The sequence below is a fragment of the Nerophis lumbriciformis genome, linkage group LG31, assembly GCF_033978685.3.
Source record: "Nerophis lumbriciformis linkage group LG31, RoL_Nlum_v2.1, whole genome shotgun sequence".
NCBI classification, from domain to species: Eukaryota; Metazoa; Chordata; class Actinopteri; order Syngnathiformes; family Syngnathidae; genus Nerophis; species Nerophis lumbriciformis.
In genome coordinates, this window is record NC_084578.2 from 2,457,501 (window position 1) to 2,475,182 (window position 17,682).

The 17,682-nt window shown below is 41.4% G+C and overlaps 1 protein-coding gene across 2 annotated transcripts in view; it reads right to left on the minus strand.

Annotated features, from left to right (window-relative positions):
- The window catches only part of xpo4 (exportin 4), a 148,493-nt gene that overhangs the window by 87,173 nt on the left and 43,638 nt on the right, over positions 1–17,682 (minus strand). Inside the window, exon 1 of one of the 2 annotated variants that reach the window (XM_061926097.2) lies at positions 7,332–7,538. The exons of the other annotated variant lie outside the window; for it this stretch is intronic. Coding sequence (XP_061782081.1) covers positions 7,332–7,478 — 147 coding nt within the window. The 5' untranslated portion in view covers positions 7,479–7,538. Of the gene's footprint in view, positions 1–7,331; positions 7,539–17,682 lie in introns of those variants that run through there. 2 annotated transcript variants of the gene reach the window in all.

Sequence of the window (17,682 nt, forward strand, 5' to 3'; positions counted from 1 at the left end):
CTAAAGACAAAGCCGCAATTCTCAGCTATCATCAGAGAAACTGAAGACCGGGGGTAGGAAAACTTGTGAGTAAAAGATCCAATCTTTCAAACTCGTGACTGAGAGATGGCTCAGGGGCACGCATCAAAATCAACAATTTTCCATCTGCATCTTGTTAATAGACTTCACCCGACTTCACCTTGTTCTCTGCAGGTTCCACTTCTCCTGCAGCCCGTTTAGGCAGCAGACTAGTTGGGTGGACTTTGCTTCAAGACGTAAGCGGCTGCGCAACACCACTTCATAAGCATAAATATTCATTTAGCAGCGCTTCTTTCCATTCTCTTACTTGTGGCGAGATGCCACAAATGAACCAATTAGGGCCGCCACTGATCGGTGTTTCAAGTTTTACACTTAGACTTCCTTTTTATTGTCATTCAAATTTGAACTTTACAGTACAGATAAGAACGACATTTCGTTGCATTAGCTCATGGTAGTGCAGGGTTTTGGCGTTAAAGGAAACACCTGGCAATCATGTTCCACCTGGCAATCATGTTCCACCTGACAATCATGTTCCACCTGGCAATCATGTTCCACCTGACAATCATGTTCAACCTGACAATCATGTTCCACCTGGCAATCATGTTCCACCTGACAATCATGTTCCAGCTGGCAATCATGTTCCACCTGACAATCATGTTCAACCTGACAATCATGTTCCAGCTGGCAATCATGTTCCACCTGACAATCATGTTCAACCTGACAATCATGTTCCAGCTGGCAATTATGTTCCAGCTGGCAATCATGTTCCAGCTGGCAATCATGTTCCACCTGACAATCATGTTCCACCTGACAATCATGTTCCACCTGGTAGTCATGTTCCACCTGGCAATCATGTTCCACCTGGCAATCATGTTCCACCTGGCAATCATGTTCCACCTAGCAACCATGTTCCACTTAGCAACCATGTTCCACCTGGTAATCATGTTCCACCTGGCAATCATGTTCCACCTGGCAATCATGTTCTACCTGATTATAATGTTTCACCTGGCAATCATGTTCCACCTGGCAATCATGTTCCACATGGCAGTCATGTTCCACCTGGCAGTCATGTTCCACCTGGCAGTCATGTTCCACCTGGCAATCATGTTCCACCTGGCAATCATGTTCTACCTGGCAATCATGTTCTACCTGATTATATTGTTTCACCTGGCAATCATGTTCCACCTGGCAATCATGTTCCACCTGGCAATCATGTCCCACCTGGCAATCATGTTCCACCTGGCAATCATGTTCCACCTGGCAATCATGTTCCACCTGGCAATCATGTTCTACCTGATTATATTGTTCCACCTGGCAATCATGTTCCACCTGGCAATCATGTTCCACCTGGCAATCATGTCCCACCTGGCAATCATGTTCCACCTGGCAACCATGTCCCACCTGGCAACCATGTTCCACCTGGCAACCATGTTCCACCTGGCAATCATGTTCCACCTGGCAATCATGTTCTACCTGATTATATTGTTTCACCTGGCAATCATGTTCCACCTGACAATCATGTTCCACCTGGTAATCATGTTCCACCTGGCAATCATGTTCCACCTGGCAATCATGTTCCAGCTGGCAATCATGTTCCACCTGACAATCATGTTCCACCTGGCAATCATGTTCCACCTGACAATCATGTTCCAGCTGGCAATCATGTTCCACCTGACAATCATGTTCTACCTGGCAACCATGTTCCACCTGGCAACCATCTTCCACCTGGTAATCATGTTCCACGTGGCAATCACGTTCCACCTGGTAATCATGTTCCACCTGGTAATCATGTTCCACCTGGCAATCATGTTACACCTGGCAATCATGTTCTACCTGGTTATCATGTTCCACCTGGCAATCATGTTCCACATGGCAGCCATGTTCCACATGGCAATCATGTTCCACATGGCAATCATGTTCCACCTGGCAGTCATGTTCCACCTGGCAATCATGTTCCACCTGGTTATAATGTTCCACCTGGTAATCGTGTTCCACCTGGCAATCATGTTCCACCTGGTTATAATGTTCCACCTGGTAATCGTGTTCCACCTGGCAATCATGTTCCACCTGGCAATCACGTTCCACCTGCCAATCATGTTCCACCTGGCAATCATGTTTCACCTGGTAATCACGTTCCACCTGGCAATCATGTTCCACCTGGCAATCATGTTCCAGCTGGCAATCATGTTCCACCTGGCAATCATGTTCCAGCTGGCAATCATGTTCCACCTGACAATCATGTTCCACCTGGCAATCATGTTCCACCTGACAATCATGTTCCAGCTGGCAATCATGTTCCACCTGACAATCATGTTCTACCTGGCAACCATGTTCCACCTGGCAACCATCTTCCACCTGGTAATCATGTTCCACGTGGCAATCACGTTCCACCTGGTAATCATGTTCCACCTGGTAATCATGTTCCACCTGGCAATCATGTTACACCTGGCAATCATGTTCTACCTGGTTATCATGTTCCACCTGGCAATCATGTTCCACATGGCAGCCATGTTCCACATGGCAATCATGTTCCACATGGCAATCATGTTCCACCTGGCAGTCATGTTCCACCTGGCAATCATGTTCCACCTGGTTATAATGTTCCACCTGGTAATCGTGTTCCACCTGGCAATCATGTTCCACCTGGTTATAATGTTCCACCTGGTAATCGTGTTCCACCTGGCAATCATGTTCCACCTGGCAATCACGTTCCACCTGCCAATCATGTTCCACCTGGCAATCATGTTTCACCTGGTAATCACGTTCCACCTGGCAATCATGTTCCACCTGGCAATCACGTTCCACCTGCCAATCATGTTCCACCTGGCAATCATGTTCCACCTGGCAATCACGTTCCACCTGGCAATCATGTTCCACCTGGCAATCATGTTCCACCTGGCAATCATGTTCCACATGGCGATGACAACTGTATTTGTTTTCAAATTAGAGTTTGAGGTTTGGCCCACCAGGACCAGCACAGATTGCAGAGCAGCAGGCTAGCCTAGTACTACAAAGTTAGCATCAATATTAGTTTGGTGAATATTTGCCTTCTCAAAGAGTGGGGGAGGGGGAACTTTGTTCTTTGCCAAACTGTAACTACCAGGAAAGACTGGTGTGTTGTTTTCTTTACCATTGATAAGGATACAATGTTATGCAGAGGTGTACTTATAACACTTTAATAGACAAAAGATGCTATTTATAGTCGTGGTGGAGCGTGGGTGGGGGTGGGGGGTTGGGGCGGGAATACTTTCTTCTTCCAAGGTGGAGGATAACAGAAGATCATTGAGAAGCACTACTGTACTAAGTAGGAACACATTTGCTGTTAAAATCTAGTCTTAGATTGGTCACATCTAGTCTTAGACTTAGATTTGTCTGATCTAGCCTTAGACTTAGATTGGTCACATCTAGTCTTAGACTTAGATTGGTCACATCTAGTCTTAGACTTAGATTGGTCACATCTAGTCTTAGACTTAGATTGGTCACATCTAGTCTTAGACTTAGATTGGTCACATCTAGTCTTAGACTTAGATTGGTCACATCTAGTCTTAGACTTAGATTGGTCACATCTAGTCTTAGACTTAGATTGGTCACATCTAGTCTTAGACTTACATTGGTCACATCTAGTCTTAGACTTAGATTGGTCACATCTAGTCTTAGACTTAGATTGGTCACATCTAGTCTTAGACTTACATTGGTCACATCTAGTCTTAGTCTTAGATTGGTCACATCCAGTCTTAGACTTAGATTGGCCACATCTAGCCTTAGACTTAGATTGGTCACATCTGGTCTTAGACTTAGATTGGTCACATCTCGTCTTAGACTTAGATTGGTCCGATCTAGCCTTAGACTTAGATTGGTCACATCTCGTCTTAGACTTACATTGGTCACATCTAGTCTTAGACTTAGATTGGTCACATCTAGTCTTAGACTTAGATTGGTCACATCTAGTCTTAGACTTAGATTGGTCACATCTAGTCTTAGACTTAGATTGGTCACATCTAGTCTTAGACTTAGATTGGTCACATCTAGTCTTAGACTTAGATTGGTCACATATAGTCTTAGACTTAGATTGGTCACATCTAGTCTTAGACTTAGATTGGTCACATCTAGTTTTAGACTTAGATTGGTCACATCTGGTCTTAGACTTAGATTGGTCACATCTGGTCTTAGACTTAGATTGGTCACATCTGGTCTTAGACTTAGATTGGTCACATCTAGTCTTAGACTTAGATTGGTCACATCTACTCAGACTTAGATTGGTCACATCTAGTCTTAGACTTAGATTGGTCACATCTAGTCTTAGACTTACATTGGTCACATCTAGTCTTAGATTGGTCACATCTAGTCTTAGACTTACATTGGTCACATCTAGTCTTAGACTGGTCACATTTAGTCTTAGACTTACATTGGTCACATCTAGTCTTAGATTGGTCACATCTAGTCTTAGACTTAGATTGGTCACATCTACTCTTAGACTTACATTGGTCACATCTAGTCTTAGACTTAGATTGGTCACATTTAGTCTTAGACTTACATTGGTCACATCTAGTCTTAGACTGGTCACATCTGGTCTTAGACTTAGATTGGTCACATCTAGTCTTAGACTTACATTGGTCACATCTAGTCTTAGATTGGTCACATCTAGTCTTAGACTTGGATTGGTCACATCTAGTCTTAGATTGGTCACATCTAGTCTTAGACTTACCGGTAGATTGGTCACAACTAGTCTTAGACTTAGATTGGTCACATCTAGTCTTAGACTGGTCACATCTAGTCTTAGACTTAGATTGGTCACATCAAGTCTTAGACTTAGATTGGTCACGTGTAGTCTTAGACTGAGATTTGTCACATCTAGTCTTAGACTTAGATTGGTCACATCTAGTCTTAGACTTAGATTGGTCACATCTACTCTTAGACTTAGATTGGTCACATCTAGTCTTAGACTTAGATTGGTCACATCTAGTCATAGACTTAGATTGGTCACAACTAGTCTTAGACTTAGATTGGTCACATCTAGTCTTAGACTTAGATTGGTCACAACTAGTCTTAGACTTAGATTGGTCACATCTAGTCTTAGACTTAGATTGGTCACATCTAGTCTTAGACTTACATTGGTCACATCTAGTCTTAGACCTACATTGGTCACATCTGGTCTTAGACTTAGATTGGTCACATCTACTCTTAGACTTAGATTGGTCACATCTAGTCTTAGACTTAGATTGGTCACATCTAGTCTTAGACTTACATTGGTCACATCTAGTCTTAGACCTACATTGGTCACATCTGGTCTTAGACTTAGATTGGTCACATCTACTCTTAGACTTAGATTGGTCACATCTACTCTTAGACTTAGATTGGTCACATCTAGTCATAGATTTAGATTGGTCCGATCTAGCCTTAGACTTCCATCCATCCATTTTCTACCGCTTGTCCCTCTCGAGGTTGCGGTTGGGGATGGAGCCAGCTGCATTCAGGCGTAAGACCGGGGTACAGACTTAAGAGTGGACAATCTAGACATATAACACGTTTACAAGTGTCAGTGTTAGTATTATTAACTTACAATGGCATTCTTTTTGCATTGTTTCAGATGTCACAAATCCCTCAGTAATTCCACCAAAACATCACTTGGAGTTACGGAGTCTGTTCAGCTGATTGGAGAGCTGGCTTGCGCAGCTAGTTGGTCCATGACCATGACTTCTGTTTTGTTTGATCAACCGTTTTACTGCCGCGTTACAGACACTGTTTGGAAACAGTTACCGTATTTTCCGCACTATTAGCCGCACCTAAAAACCACAAATTTACTCAAAAGCTGACAGTGCGGCTTATAACCCGGTGCGCTTTATATATGGATTAATATTAAGATTCATTTTCATAAAGTTTCGGTCTCGCAACTACGGTAAACAGCTGCCATCTTTTTTCCCCGTAGAAGAGGAAGTGCTTCTTCTTCTACGCAAGCAACCGCCAAGGTAAGCACCCGCCCCCATAGAAGAGGAAGCGCTTCTTCTTCTACTGTAAGCAACCACCCGCCCCCGTAGAAGAAGAAGAAGCGCGCGGATATTACGTTTCATTTCCTTTGTGTGTTTACATCTGTAAAGACCACAAAATGGCTCCTACTAAGCGACAGGTTTCCGGTTCATGAAAAGACGCAATCTCTCCATCCGCACACGGACTACTATTTCACAGCAACTGCCTAAAGACTTTCAAGAAAAGCTGGCTACTTTCCGTGCATATTGTAAAAACAAGATAGCTGAAAAAAAGATCCGGCCAGAGAACATTATCAACATGGACGAGGTTCCACTGACTTTTGATATTCCTGTGAACCGCACTGTGGATACAACGGGAGCACGTACGGTGAATATTCGCACCACAGGGAATGAGAAGTCATCCTTCACTGTGGTTCTAGCTTGCCATGCTAATGGCCAGAAACTTCCACCCATGGTGATATTCAAAAGGAAGACCTTGCCAAAAGAGACCTTTCCAGCCGGCGTCATCATAAAAGCTAACTCGAAGGGATGGATGGATGAAGAAAAGATGAGCGAGTGGTTAAGGTAAGTTTACGCGAAGAGGCCGGGTGGCTTTTTTCACGCAGCTCCGTCCATGTTGATATACGACTCCATGCGCGCCCACATCACGCTGGTTTTTAATATATTATTAAAGTTTGACTGACCTATCTGACTGTTTTTTGACATTCCTTTAGCGCAGTTAGATGCGGCTTATAGTCCGGGGCGGCTTATAGGTGGACAAAGTTTTGAAATATGCCGTTCATTGAAGGCGCGGCTTATAACCCAGGGCGGCTTATGGTGCGGAAAATACGGTAAGGTATGTAAATAAATATTTACAGAATATTTCTGTGAAAATAACTCATTTCACAACGTATATATCGGCGACTTACATATGGAAAAATATTTATATTTTCAAAAAAATTGCTTAGCTATAGCTTTATAGACCGTAAAATACTGTAGAGTGCATTTCTGTGAGAAACACTGTTAAGTTTCGCCAAAAAAAGGATTGGACTTAAGTGAAGATCTTTTAATTGTTAATTGAACTCTACCATGAATTGTCAAGCAGGAACGTCATTTCTTGGCTTTTTTTGATCCATGAGTGTAGTAGTTTTTATGATAAATGATGATGGCGGAAATAGAATACGTATGTTTGTGAACCAGGCAGGCATGATGAAGTCACAACCTTGTTGGTCACTGAACTAACTACACATTACGTCCTAAAGTGTGGACGTATATTCTGGTTCAATAGGAAGAGAAGGTGCGTGCAGACCTAAGGAAGGGTGGTGCTGGAGAAGATGTGGATGTACTCACAGTGAAGAAGAGGTCCATCACCCTGGTGTCCAGCAGCGCCTCCCTCCAAGACTCTGTGGGCTTCAGCATGACGTTCTGTGCCGCCTCAAACATGGCGATGTAGTGGCGCCCCAGTGACCTGCCGCCGGTTAAGGTCAACAAAAGCATGAGGAGGCCTGTCGTCTACTAAAGCCTGTCTTTCCCTCACCCTTCCTGCTTCTCTCTGCCTCCGCAGACAATCTGGGCGCATATGTGCGTGCCTCAGACACGGCTCAACCTCCAGACTCCTTCACACGCCCCCCCTCTCGCTCCTTAGCCTATCAGCTGGCACTCCACTCCTTGCTTCTTGTCCACAGATCAGACACTTTGTCCTCATCAAGTCTTTCTACCCATTTTAACCGTGCTGTTATCAGTTCTTTGCCGCACAACAGACTCGCTGGCGGGAGGCTTTCTAACAACAATAACCTTCGAAAACAGAGGCGTCCAAAGTGCGGCACATTCTAGAAATACCATGACAAAAAAAAAATTAAAAAGTGAAATTAAAGCTCAAACAGCTGAAATGTTGCATTGTTGAGTCTAACAACACAAATGTGGCCCGCTACTTCATTTTATGTGATATGCCGCAAATAATTTATGTGGCCTGCTACTTCATTTTATGGGATATGCCACCATAATTTATGTGGCCCACTACTTCATTTTATGGGATATGCCACCATAATTTATGTGGCCCACTACATCATTTTATGGGATATGCCACCATAATTTATGTGGCCCACTACTTCATTTTATGGGATATGCCACCATAATTTATGTGGCCCACTACATCATTTTATGGGATATGCCACCATAATTTATGTGGCCCACTACTTCATTTTATGGGATATGCCACCATAATTTATGTGGCCTGCTACTTCATTTTATGTGATATGCCACCATAATTTATGTGGCCTGCTACTTCATTTTAAGTGATATGCCGCAACAATTTATGTGGCCTGCTACTTCATTTTATAAAACTCAAAATTGCGCTCTAGCGCCCCCTAGAAAGAAAACTGCTTATAACTCCCAGTACGAATGTTGTAGAGACATGAAACAAAAACCTCTATGTAGGTCTTACTTAGACCTACTTTTCATTAATTAATTTCCTCGGGCAAAAATCAACAGGAAGTTGGCAATTCCCCCTTCAAGACAAAAAAGTACTAAAAACAGTAACTTTTGCCTCTTTGAGCTGTATTTTCACCCTCTTAACATGCTTCAAAACTTACCAAACTGAACACACACATCAGGACTGGCAAAAATTGCGATCTAATAAAAAAAACCTATCACCAAATCTCAAAATTGCGCTCTAGCGCAATTTTTGAATAAAACGCAGAAAAAACTGCTCCTCGAAAGAAAAAAATGACAAAACTGCCTGTAACTCCCACTGGGAAGGTCGGAGAGACATGAAACAAAAACCTCTATGTAGGTCTCACTTAGACCTACATTTCATAGATTGACAACCCCCAGCAAAAATCAACAGGAAGTTTGCAATTTCCCCTTCAAAACAAATTTCTTTTATAAACCGGTCACTTCTCTTCAAACATTATCTCCTCTGAGCGCGTTTGTCGTATCAGCTTCAAAATAACACAGGAGAGAGATTGAACCCTTCCAAATAAAAGTTATCGAAATACTTTTTCTAACTGCTCCGGTTTTGATTTTATGAGCCTTCAAAGAACCGCTGCGCTGATGCTGCTGCGCTGGTGTTTTTTTAAGATGGCTGCTTAAAAGCAGGAAGCACCAACGTGCCCACACAATGCAGACAAGGTAGGTACACTAGACAAAAGTCTTGGGACACTTCAGACTAAAAGTAGACAAAAGTATTGGGACACTTAGGACTACCACTGGACAAAAGTATTGGGACACTTACTACTACCACTGAACAAAAGCATTGGGCAACTGGACAAAAGTATTGGTACACTTGGGATTAAAACTTGACAAAAGTATTGGGACACTTAGTATTAGCACCTGCCAAAATAACACAGGAGAGAGATTGAACCCTTGTGATTACAATGACAGAAGTGCTTTTTTTCTAACTGCTCCGGTTTTGATTTTATGACCCTTCAAAGACCCGCTGCGCTGATGCTGCTGCGCTGCTGTTTTTTTAAGATGGCTGCTTAAAAGCAGGAAGCACCAACGTGCCCACACAATGCAGACAAGGTAGGTACACTAGACAAAAGTCTTGGGACACTTCAAACTAAAAGTAGACAAAAGTATTGGGACACTTGGGACTAAAACTTGACAAAAGTATTGGGACACTTAGGACTAGCACCTGCCAAATACGCGGGCCCCGACCAATGCTGCTTGCAGCTTTAATTTTTGTTTGTTTTTTTGACATTGATTTCAGAAAATGATTAATTGGTGTAAAATGAATAAGAATTGCGATTGGGGTGTAAATGGATGAGTGACAACAATGAATGGTTGTTTTGAAAATGAAAATGATCAAAATGGCCCTCGCATGCTTTCCTGTTTTAGTCTGCGGCCCTCTGTTGAAAAAGTTTGGACGCCCATGATATATATTTCTTTCAAAGAACCATCAAATGCATTATTGCAAATGAGACCTACCGGTATTTCTAATTTTACCAGGATATCAGGACTTAATAACCCTGCTAGTTATTTCTAATTTTACCAGGATATCAGGACTTAACCCTGCTAGTTATTTCTAATTTTACCAGGATATCAGGACTTAACCCTGCTAGTTATTTCCAGCCAGCCCTATGGAAACGCTGGAAGCAGAGATGTTTGCCATAGTTAGCTCCAAATAAAAATAACATCTCCCGTCAATCAGAAGGACTTCTCTCAGTTGTGCTTCCAGCACGTTTTGTCATCAAATGGCCATCAGTGGATTCCGCCTGCATCGTTTTACCAACTACCGCGCCGTGGAATGTTTGATCAAAGCCAAATGGCGGCAGAGGGCGACGAGGTCGCGCATTCCGGCGACGGCAGCCTCCGCCAGCTTCCAACGCGGCACACGCCCAGGCCGCAATGTGCTTTGGGCCCAAAAGTTGGCACCTGTCGGAGGGTCCGCTGGAATTGTGCAGGAGCGCCTCCTGGCCCAGGTTAAAAATAGCGGGTGCGGGTGCGGGAGGCCTCAAAGGGAACTTTTGTGGGCAGAGAAGGAATGAGAGGGATGGAGAGTGGAGGAGGTCTACATCACGCCAGCAGGGGGGACCACCTTGCTCTCATGATGAGGAACACACATGTTAGACTTCTACACATCCACCATCTTCTTGTCCTGGTAGTGATCTCCACTACAAGTCACTTCTACACATCCATCATCTTCTTGTCCTGGTAGCAGAGGAGTGGACTCGAGTCACATGACTTGGACTCGAGTCAGACTCGAGTCATGAATTTGATGACTTTAGACTCGACTTGACAAAATGTAAAAAGACTTGCAACTCGACTTAGACTTTAACATCAATGACTTGTGACTTCACTTGAACTTGAGCCTTTTGAATTGACATGACTTGCTACTTTCCCCAAAACCCAAAGATGAAAAAGTTATTCGGGAGCGCTCCGTATTTTTCATTGTGTACTTGTCTATCAGCGTTGCGTGTGTCAGCTGGTGTGCTCTCAGTACAACAGCCAATCAAATTAGATCTACTTTGTTTTCATCACACAGCATTCATCCAATCAAATTGCAGGACAACCAACGAAGAAGACATGTCCAAACCACACGCCAGTGAACAAAAAATGATACCTAACATAATTTTGTTTGGGTATAAAAATTACGAGGTGGTCAACACAAAACGGTTTGCAGTATGCAACACATGCGGTTCCAAAATGACTGATGGAGAGGCAACAACTTCCAACTTCGTCCGGCATTTGAAGTTGCACAAAGAACGGTAAGTTTTGAATGTAAGATAACGTTTATTGGCTAAGTAACGTGACTTTTATTTGCTGTGTAGTTAAATCAGTGAGGCTGTAAACTCACTGCTAACGTTATAACGTTATTGCAAACACGGGAATCTGTTGCAGTTCACTACCTTATTCATACTTTTTGTTCAGTGATTTTTTTTTAAGCAGGGTTACGTTAGTCAATATATCACACGTAACGTTAGACGGCGGTCAGCAGCACCGCGTATTTTAGCCACCTAAAAAAAAGACAAAAATAGTAAAATAAAGGTCAGTTAAAATGTATACTATATTATGAATATGTGTACCGTTTTAGCTAGCTTTCTGACATACTGTTGGTTGTTTACCTCAGTGGTCCCCAACCACCGGGCGGCGGCCCGGTACTGGTCCGTGGATCGATTGGTATCGGGCCGCACAAGAAATATATATATATATATATTTTTTTTTTATTAAATCAACATAAAAAACACAAGATACACTTACAAGTAGTGCACCAACCCAAAAAAACTCTCTCCCCCTTTTGTTCTGGGCATTGAACATGAAGACTCTTCCTTCACTGTTCCGAGTGGCCATGAGAGTCTTGGCAGTGCCTGCCTCCAGTGCTCCAGTGGAGCGAGTTTTCAGCCATGGTGGCATCATACTACGCCCCCATCGTGCACAAATGACTGACTCTTGGCTAATTTGGTCTTTTGCAAATGCAATGCAGCATAGGGCCCTGACATATAAAAAGTACAACTTTTTTGTTATGTTCACGTATATGTCATGTTTTTTCAATGTTAACACTTTTGTACAAATAAGTACATTTGCACTTTATTTTTCAATGTGTTTGTTCTGTAAAGGAATGAGTTCATGTTTAAAATGACTGGTTAATAGTGCTATTATAAAGTGCAATGTCAGCACAATTTTCTTTCCTGCAATTTAAAATGCACTTGTTTTAATAAATAAATACAGCGTTTGAAAAGCATACACAATCTGTGTTAATATATTAGTCTGTGGTTAAAAGGACTTGAAAGGACTCGAAACTCAAAATGCAGGACTTAGGACTTGACTTGAGACTTTCCAGTCTTGACTTTGGACTTGACTCGGGGCTTGCCTGTCTTGACTCGGGACTTGACTCGGACTTGAGGGCAAAGACTTGAGACTTACTTGTGACTTGCAAAACAATGACTTGGTCCCACCTCTGCCTGGTAGTGATCTTCACTACAAGTCACTTCTACACATCCATCATCTTCTTTTCCTGGTAGTGATCTCCACTACAAGTCACTTCTACACATCCATCATCTTCTTGTCCTGGTAGTGATCTCCACTACAAGTCACTTCTACACATCCATCATCTTCTTGTCCTGGTAGTGATCTTCACTACAAGTCACTTCTACACATCCATCATCTTCTTGTCCTGGTAGTGATCTTCACTACAAGTCACTTCTACACATCCATCATCTTCTTGTCCTGGTAGTGATCTCCACTACAAGTCACTTCTACACATCCATCATCTTCTTGTCCTGGTAGTGATCTCCACTACAAGTCACTTCTACACATCCATCATCTTCTTGTCCTGGTAGTGATCTTCACTACAAGTCATGTGACATGTTGCACTCAGCCGTGACATCATTGACACCACAGCTCTCAAAACCAGGGCTCAGGGGACAAAACTGCCTTTAAAGTGGACTGCTGGATCATTTTATGTGCTAAGCCACATCATTTCTGTGGCCCACCGTCATTTGATGTGATATGCCATAAAAATTTCTGTGGCCCACTACATCACTTTATGTGATATGCCACAATAATTTATTTGGCCCACCGTCATTTGATGTGATATGCCGCAATAATTTCTGTTGCCCGCTACTTCATTTTATGTGATATGCCACCATAATTTATGTGGCCTGCAACGTCATTTCATGTGATATATGCTGCAATAATTTATGTGGCCTGCAACGTAATTTCATGTGATATATGCTGCAATAATTTATGTAGCCCGCTACTTCATTTTATGTGATATGCTGCGATAATTTAAGTGGCCTGCAACGTAATTTCATGTGATATATGCTGCAATAATTGATGTGGCCCGCTACTTCATTTTATGTGATATGCCACCATAATTGATGTGGCCTGCAACGTCATTTCATGTGATATATGCTGCAATAATTTATGTGGCCTGCAACGTCATTTCATGTGATATATGCTGCAATAATTGATGTGGCCCGCTACTTCATTTTATGTGATATGCCACCATAATTTATGTGGCCTGCAACGTCATTTCATGTGATATATGCTGCAATAATTTATGTGGCCTGCAACGTCATTTCATGTGATATATGCTGCAATAATTTATGTGGCCCGCTACTTCATTTTATGTGATATGCCACAATAATTCATGTGGCCTGCAACGTCATTTCATGTGATATATGCTGCAATAATTTATGTGGCCTGCAACGTTATTTCATGTGATATATGCTGCAATAATTTAAGTGGCCCGCTACTTCATTTTATGTGATATGCCACCATAATTGATGTGGCCTGCAACGTTATTTCATGTGATATATGCTGCAATAATTGATGTGGCCTGCAACGTCATTTCATGTGATATATGCTGCAATAATTTATGTGGCCTGCAACCTCATTTCATGTGATATATGCTGCAATAATTGATGTGGCCCGCCACTTCATTTTATGTGATATGCCACCATAATTTATGTGGCCTGCAACGTCATTTCATGTGATATATGCTGCAATAATTGATGTGGCCTGCAACGTCATTTCATGTGATATATGCTGCAATAATTTATGTGGCCTGCAACGTCATTTCATGTGATATATGCTGCAATAATTTATGTGGCCCGCTACTTCATTTTATGTGATATGCCACCATAATTTATGTGGCCTGCAACGTCATTTCATGTGATATATGCTGCAATAATTGATGTGGCCTGCAACATCATTTCATGTGATATATGCTGCAATAATTTATGTGGCCCGCTACTTCATTTTATGTGATATGCCACGATAATTTATGTGGCCTGCAACGTCATTTCATGTGATATATGCTGCAATAATTGACTTGGCCCGCTACTTCATTTTATGTGATATGCCACAATAATTTATGTGGCCTGCAACGTCATTTCATGTGATATATGCTGCAATAATTTATGTGGCCCGCTACTTCATTTTATGTGATATGCCACGATAATTTATGTGGCCTGCAACGTCATTTCATGTGATATATGCTGCAATAATTTATGTGGCCCGCTACTTCATTTTATGTGATATGCCACCATAATTTATGTGGCCTGCAACGTCATTTCATGTGATATATGCTGCAATAATTTATGTGGCCTGCAACGTCATTTCATGTGATATATGCTGCAATAATTTATGTGGCCTGCTACTTCATTTTATGTGATATGCCACCATAATTTATGTGGCCTGCAACGTCATTTCATGTGATATATGCTGCAATAATTGATGTGGCCTGCAACGTCATTTCATGTGATATATGCTGCAATAATTTATGTGGCCCGCTACTTCATTTTATGTGATATGCCACGATAATTTATGTGGCCTGCAACGTCATTTCATGTGATATATGCTGCAATAATTTATGTGGCCCGCTACTTCATTTTATGTGATATGCCACCATAATTTATGTGGCCTGCAACGTCATTTCATGTGATATATGCTGCAATAATTTATGTGGCCTGCAACGTCATTTCATGTGATATATGCTGCAATAATTTATGTGGCCTGCTACTTCATTTTATGTGATATGCCACCATAATTTATGTGGCCTGCAACGTCATTTCATGTGATATATGCTGCAATAATTGATGTGGCCTGCAACGTCATTTCATGTGATATATGCTGCAATAATTTATGTGGCCTGATACTTCATTTTATGTGATATGCCGCTTAAATTTACATGGTCCGTTACATAACTTCATGTAATATGCCGCTTAAGTTTATGCGGCCTGCTACGCCATTTTAAGTGATATGTTGCAATAATTGATGTGGCCTGCCAAGTAATTTTATGTAATAGGCAGTTCCACACATTTAGTAGCACTGCTCTAGGACTACATGTGGGAGAATGTTCCACACATTTAGTAGCACTGCTCTAGGACTACAAGTGGGAAGAAGGTTGTGACTGACCACATCTCCCTCCTCAACAGTGCTCACTTGTCATGTGCATGCTTACGTGGTGACCAAAGTACGGCGTGGAGTGACGAGCACATGTGCTGTGCGGCTGCGCTGGCTTTTTAAAAGGCCTCACCTGCTACTACTACCAGCAGGCCCGTAATAGATGGTGTGACGCCTCACTTTTACACACACGCTGAAGGAACCCACGCACGGTCTTAGCATGTGTTACATATAAACATAACTCTCCTGTTACCATGTGTTACATATAAACATAACACACACTCTTGTTGGCATGTGTTACATATAAACATAACACACACACTCCTGTGAGCATGTGTTACATATAAACATAACACTCCTGTTAGCATGTGTTACATATAAACATAACTCTCCTGTGAGCATGTGTTACATATAAACATAACACACACACTCCTGTGAGCATGTGTTACATATAAACATAACACTCCTGTTAGCATGTGTTACATATAAACATAACACACACTCCTGTGAGCATGTGTTACATATAAACATAACACTCCCGTGAGCATGTGTTACATATAAACATAACACACACTCCTGTGAGCATGTGTTACATATAAACATAACACACACACTCCTGTGAGCATGTGTTACATATAAACATAACACTCCTGTTAGCATGTGTTACATATAAACATAACACACACTCTTGTTAGCATGTGTTACATATAAACATAACACTCCCGTGAGCATGTGTTACATATAAACATAACACACACTCCTGTTAGCATGTGTTACATATAAACATAACACTCCTGTTAGCATGTGTTACATATAAACATAACACTCCTGTTAGCATGTGTTACATATAAACATAACACACGGTTAGCATGTGTTACGTATAAACATAACTCTCCTGTTAGTATGTGTTACATATAAACATAACACACGGTTAGCATGTGTTACATATAAACATAACACTCCTGTTAGCATGTGTTACATATAAACATAACACACACTCCTGTGAGCATGTTACATATAAACATAACACTCCTGTTAGCAAGTGTTACATATAAACATAACACTCATGTGAGCATGTGTTACATATAAACATAACACACACTCCTGTTAGCATCCATCCATTTTGTACCGCTTATTCCCTTTGGGGTAGTGGGGGGCGCTGGAGCCTATCTCAGCTACAATCGGGCGGAAGGCGGGGTACACCCTGGACAAGTCGCCACCTCATCGCAGGTGTTACATAAAAACATAACACTCCTGTTAGCATGTGTTATATATAAACATAACACTCCTGTGAGCATGTTACATATAAACATAACACTCCTGTGAGCATGTTACATATAAACATAACACTCCTGTGAGCATGTGTTACATATAAACATAACACACGGTTAGCATGTGTTATATATAAACATAACACTCCTGTGAGCATGTTACATATAAACATAACACTCCTGTGAGCATGTTACATATAAACATAACACTCCTGTGAGCATGTGTTACATATAAACATAACACACGGTTAGCATGTGTTATATATAAACATAACACTCCTGTGAGCATGTTACATATAAACATAACACTCCTGTGAGCATGTGTTACATATAAACATAACACTCCTGTGAGCATGTTACATATAAACATAACACTCCTGTGAACATGTGTTACATATAAACATAACTCTCCTGTTAGCATGTGTTACATATAAACATAACTCTCCTGTTAGCATGTTACATATAAACATAACACTCCTGTGAGCATGTGTTACATATAAACATAACACTCCTGTGAGCATGTGTTACATATAAACATAACACTCCTGTTAGCATGTGTTATATATAAACATAACACTCCTGTGAGCATGTGTTACATATAAACATAACACTCCTGTTAGCATGTGTTACATATAAACATAACACTCCTGTGAGCATGTGTTATATATAAACATAACACTCCTGTGAGCATGTTACATATAAACATAACACTCCTGTTAGCATGTGTTACATATAAACATAACACTCCTGTTAGCAAGTGTTACATATAAACATAACACTCCTGTGAGCATGTGTTACATATAAACATAACACTCCTGTGAGCATGTGTTACATATAAACATAACACACTGTTAGCAGGTGTTACATATAAACATAACTCTCCTGTTAGCATGTGTTACATATAAACATAACTCTCCTGTTAGCATGTGTTACATATAAACATAACTCTCCTGTGAGCATGTGTTATACAGTATATAAACATAACACTCCTGTGAGCATGTGTTACATATAAACATAACACTCCTGTGAGCATGTGTTACATATAAACATAACACTCCTGAAAGCATGTGTTACATATAAAC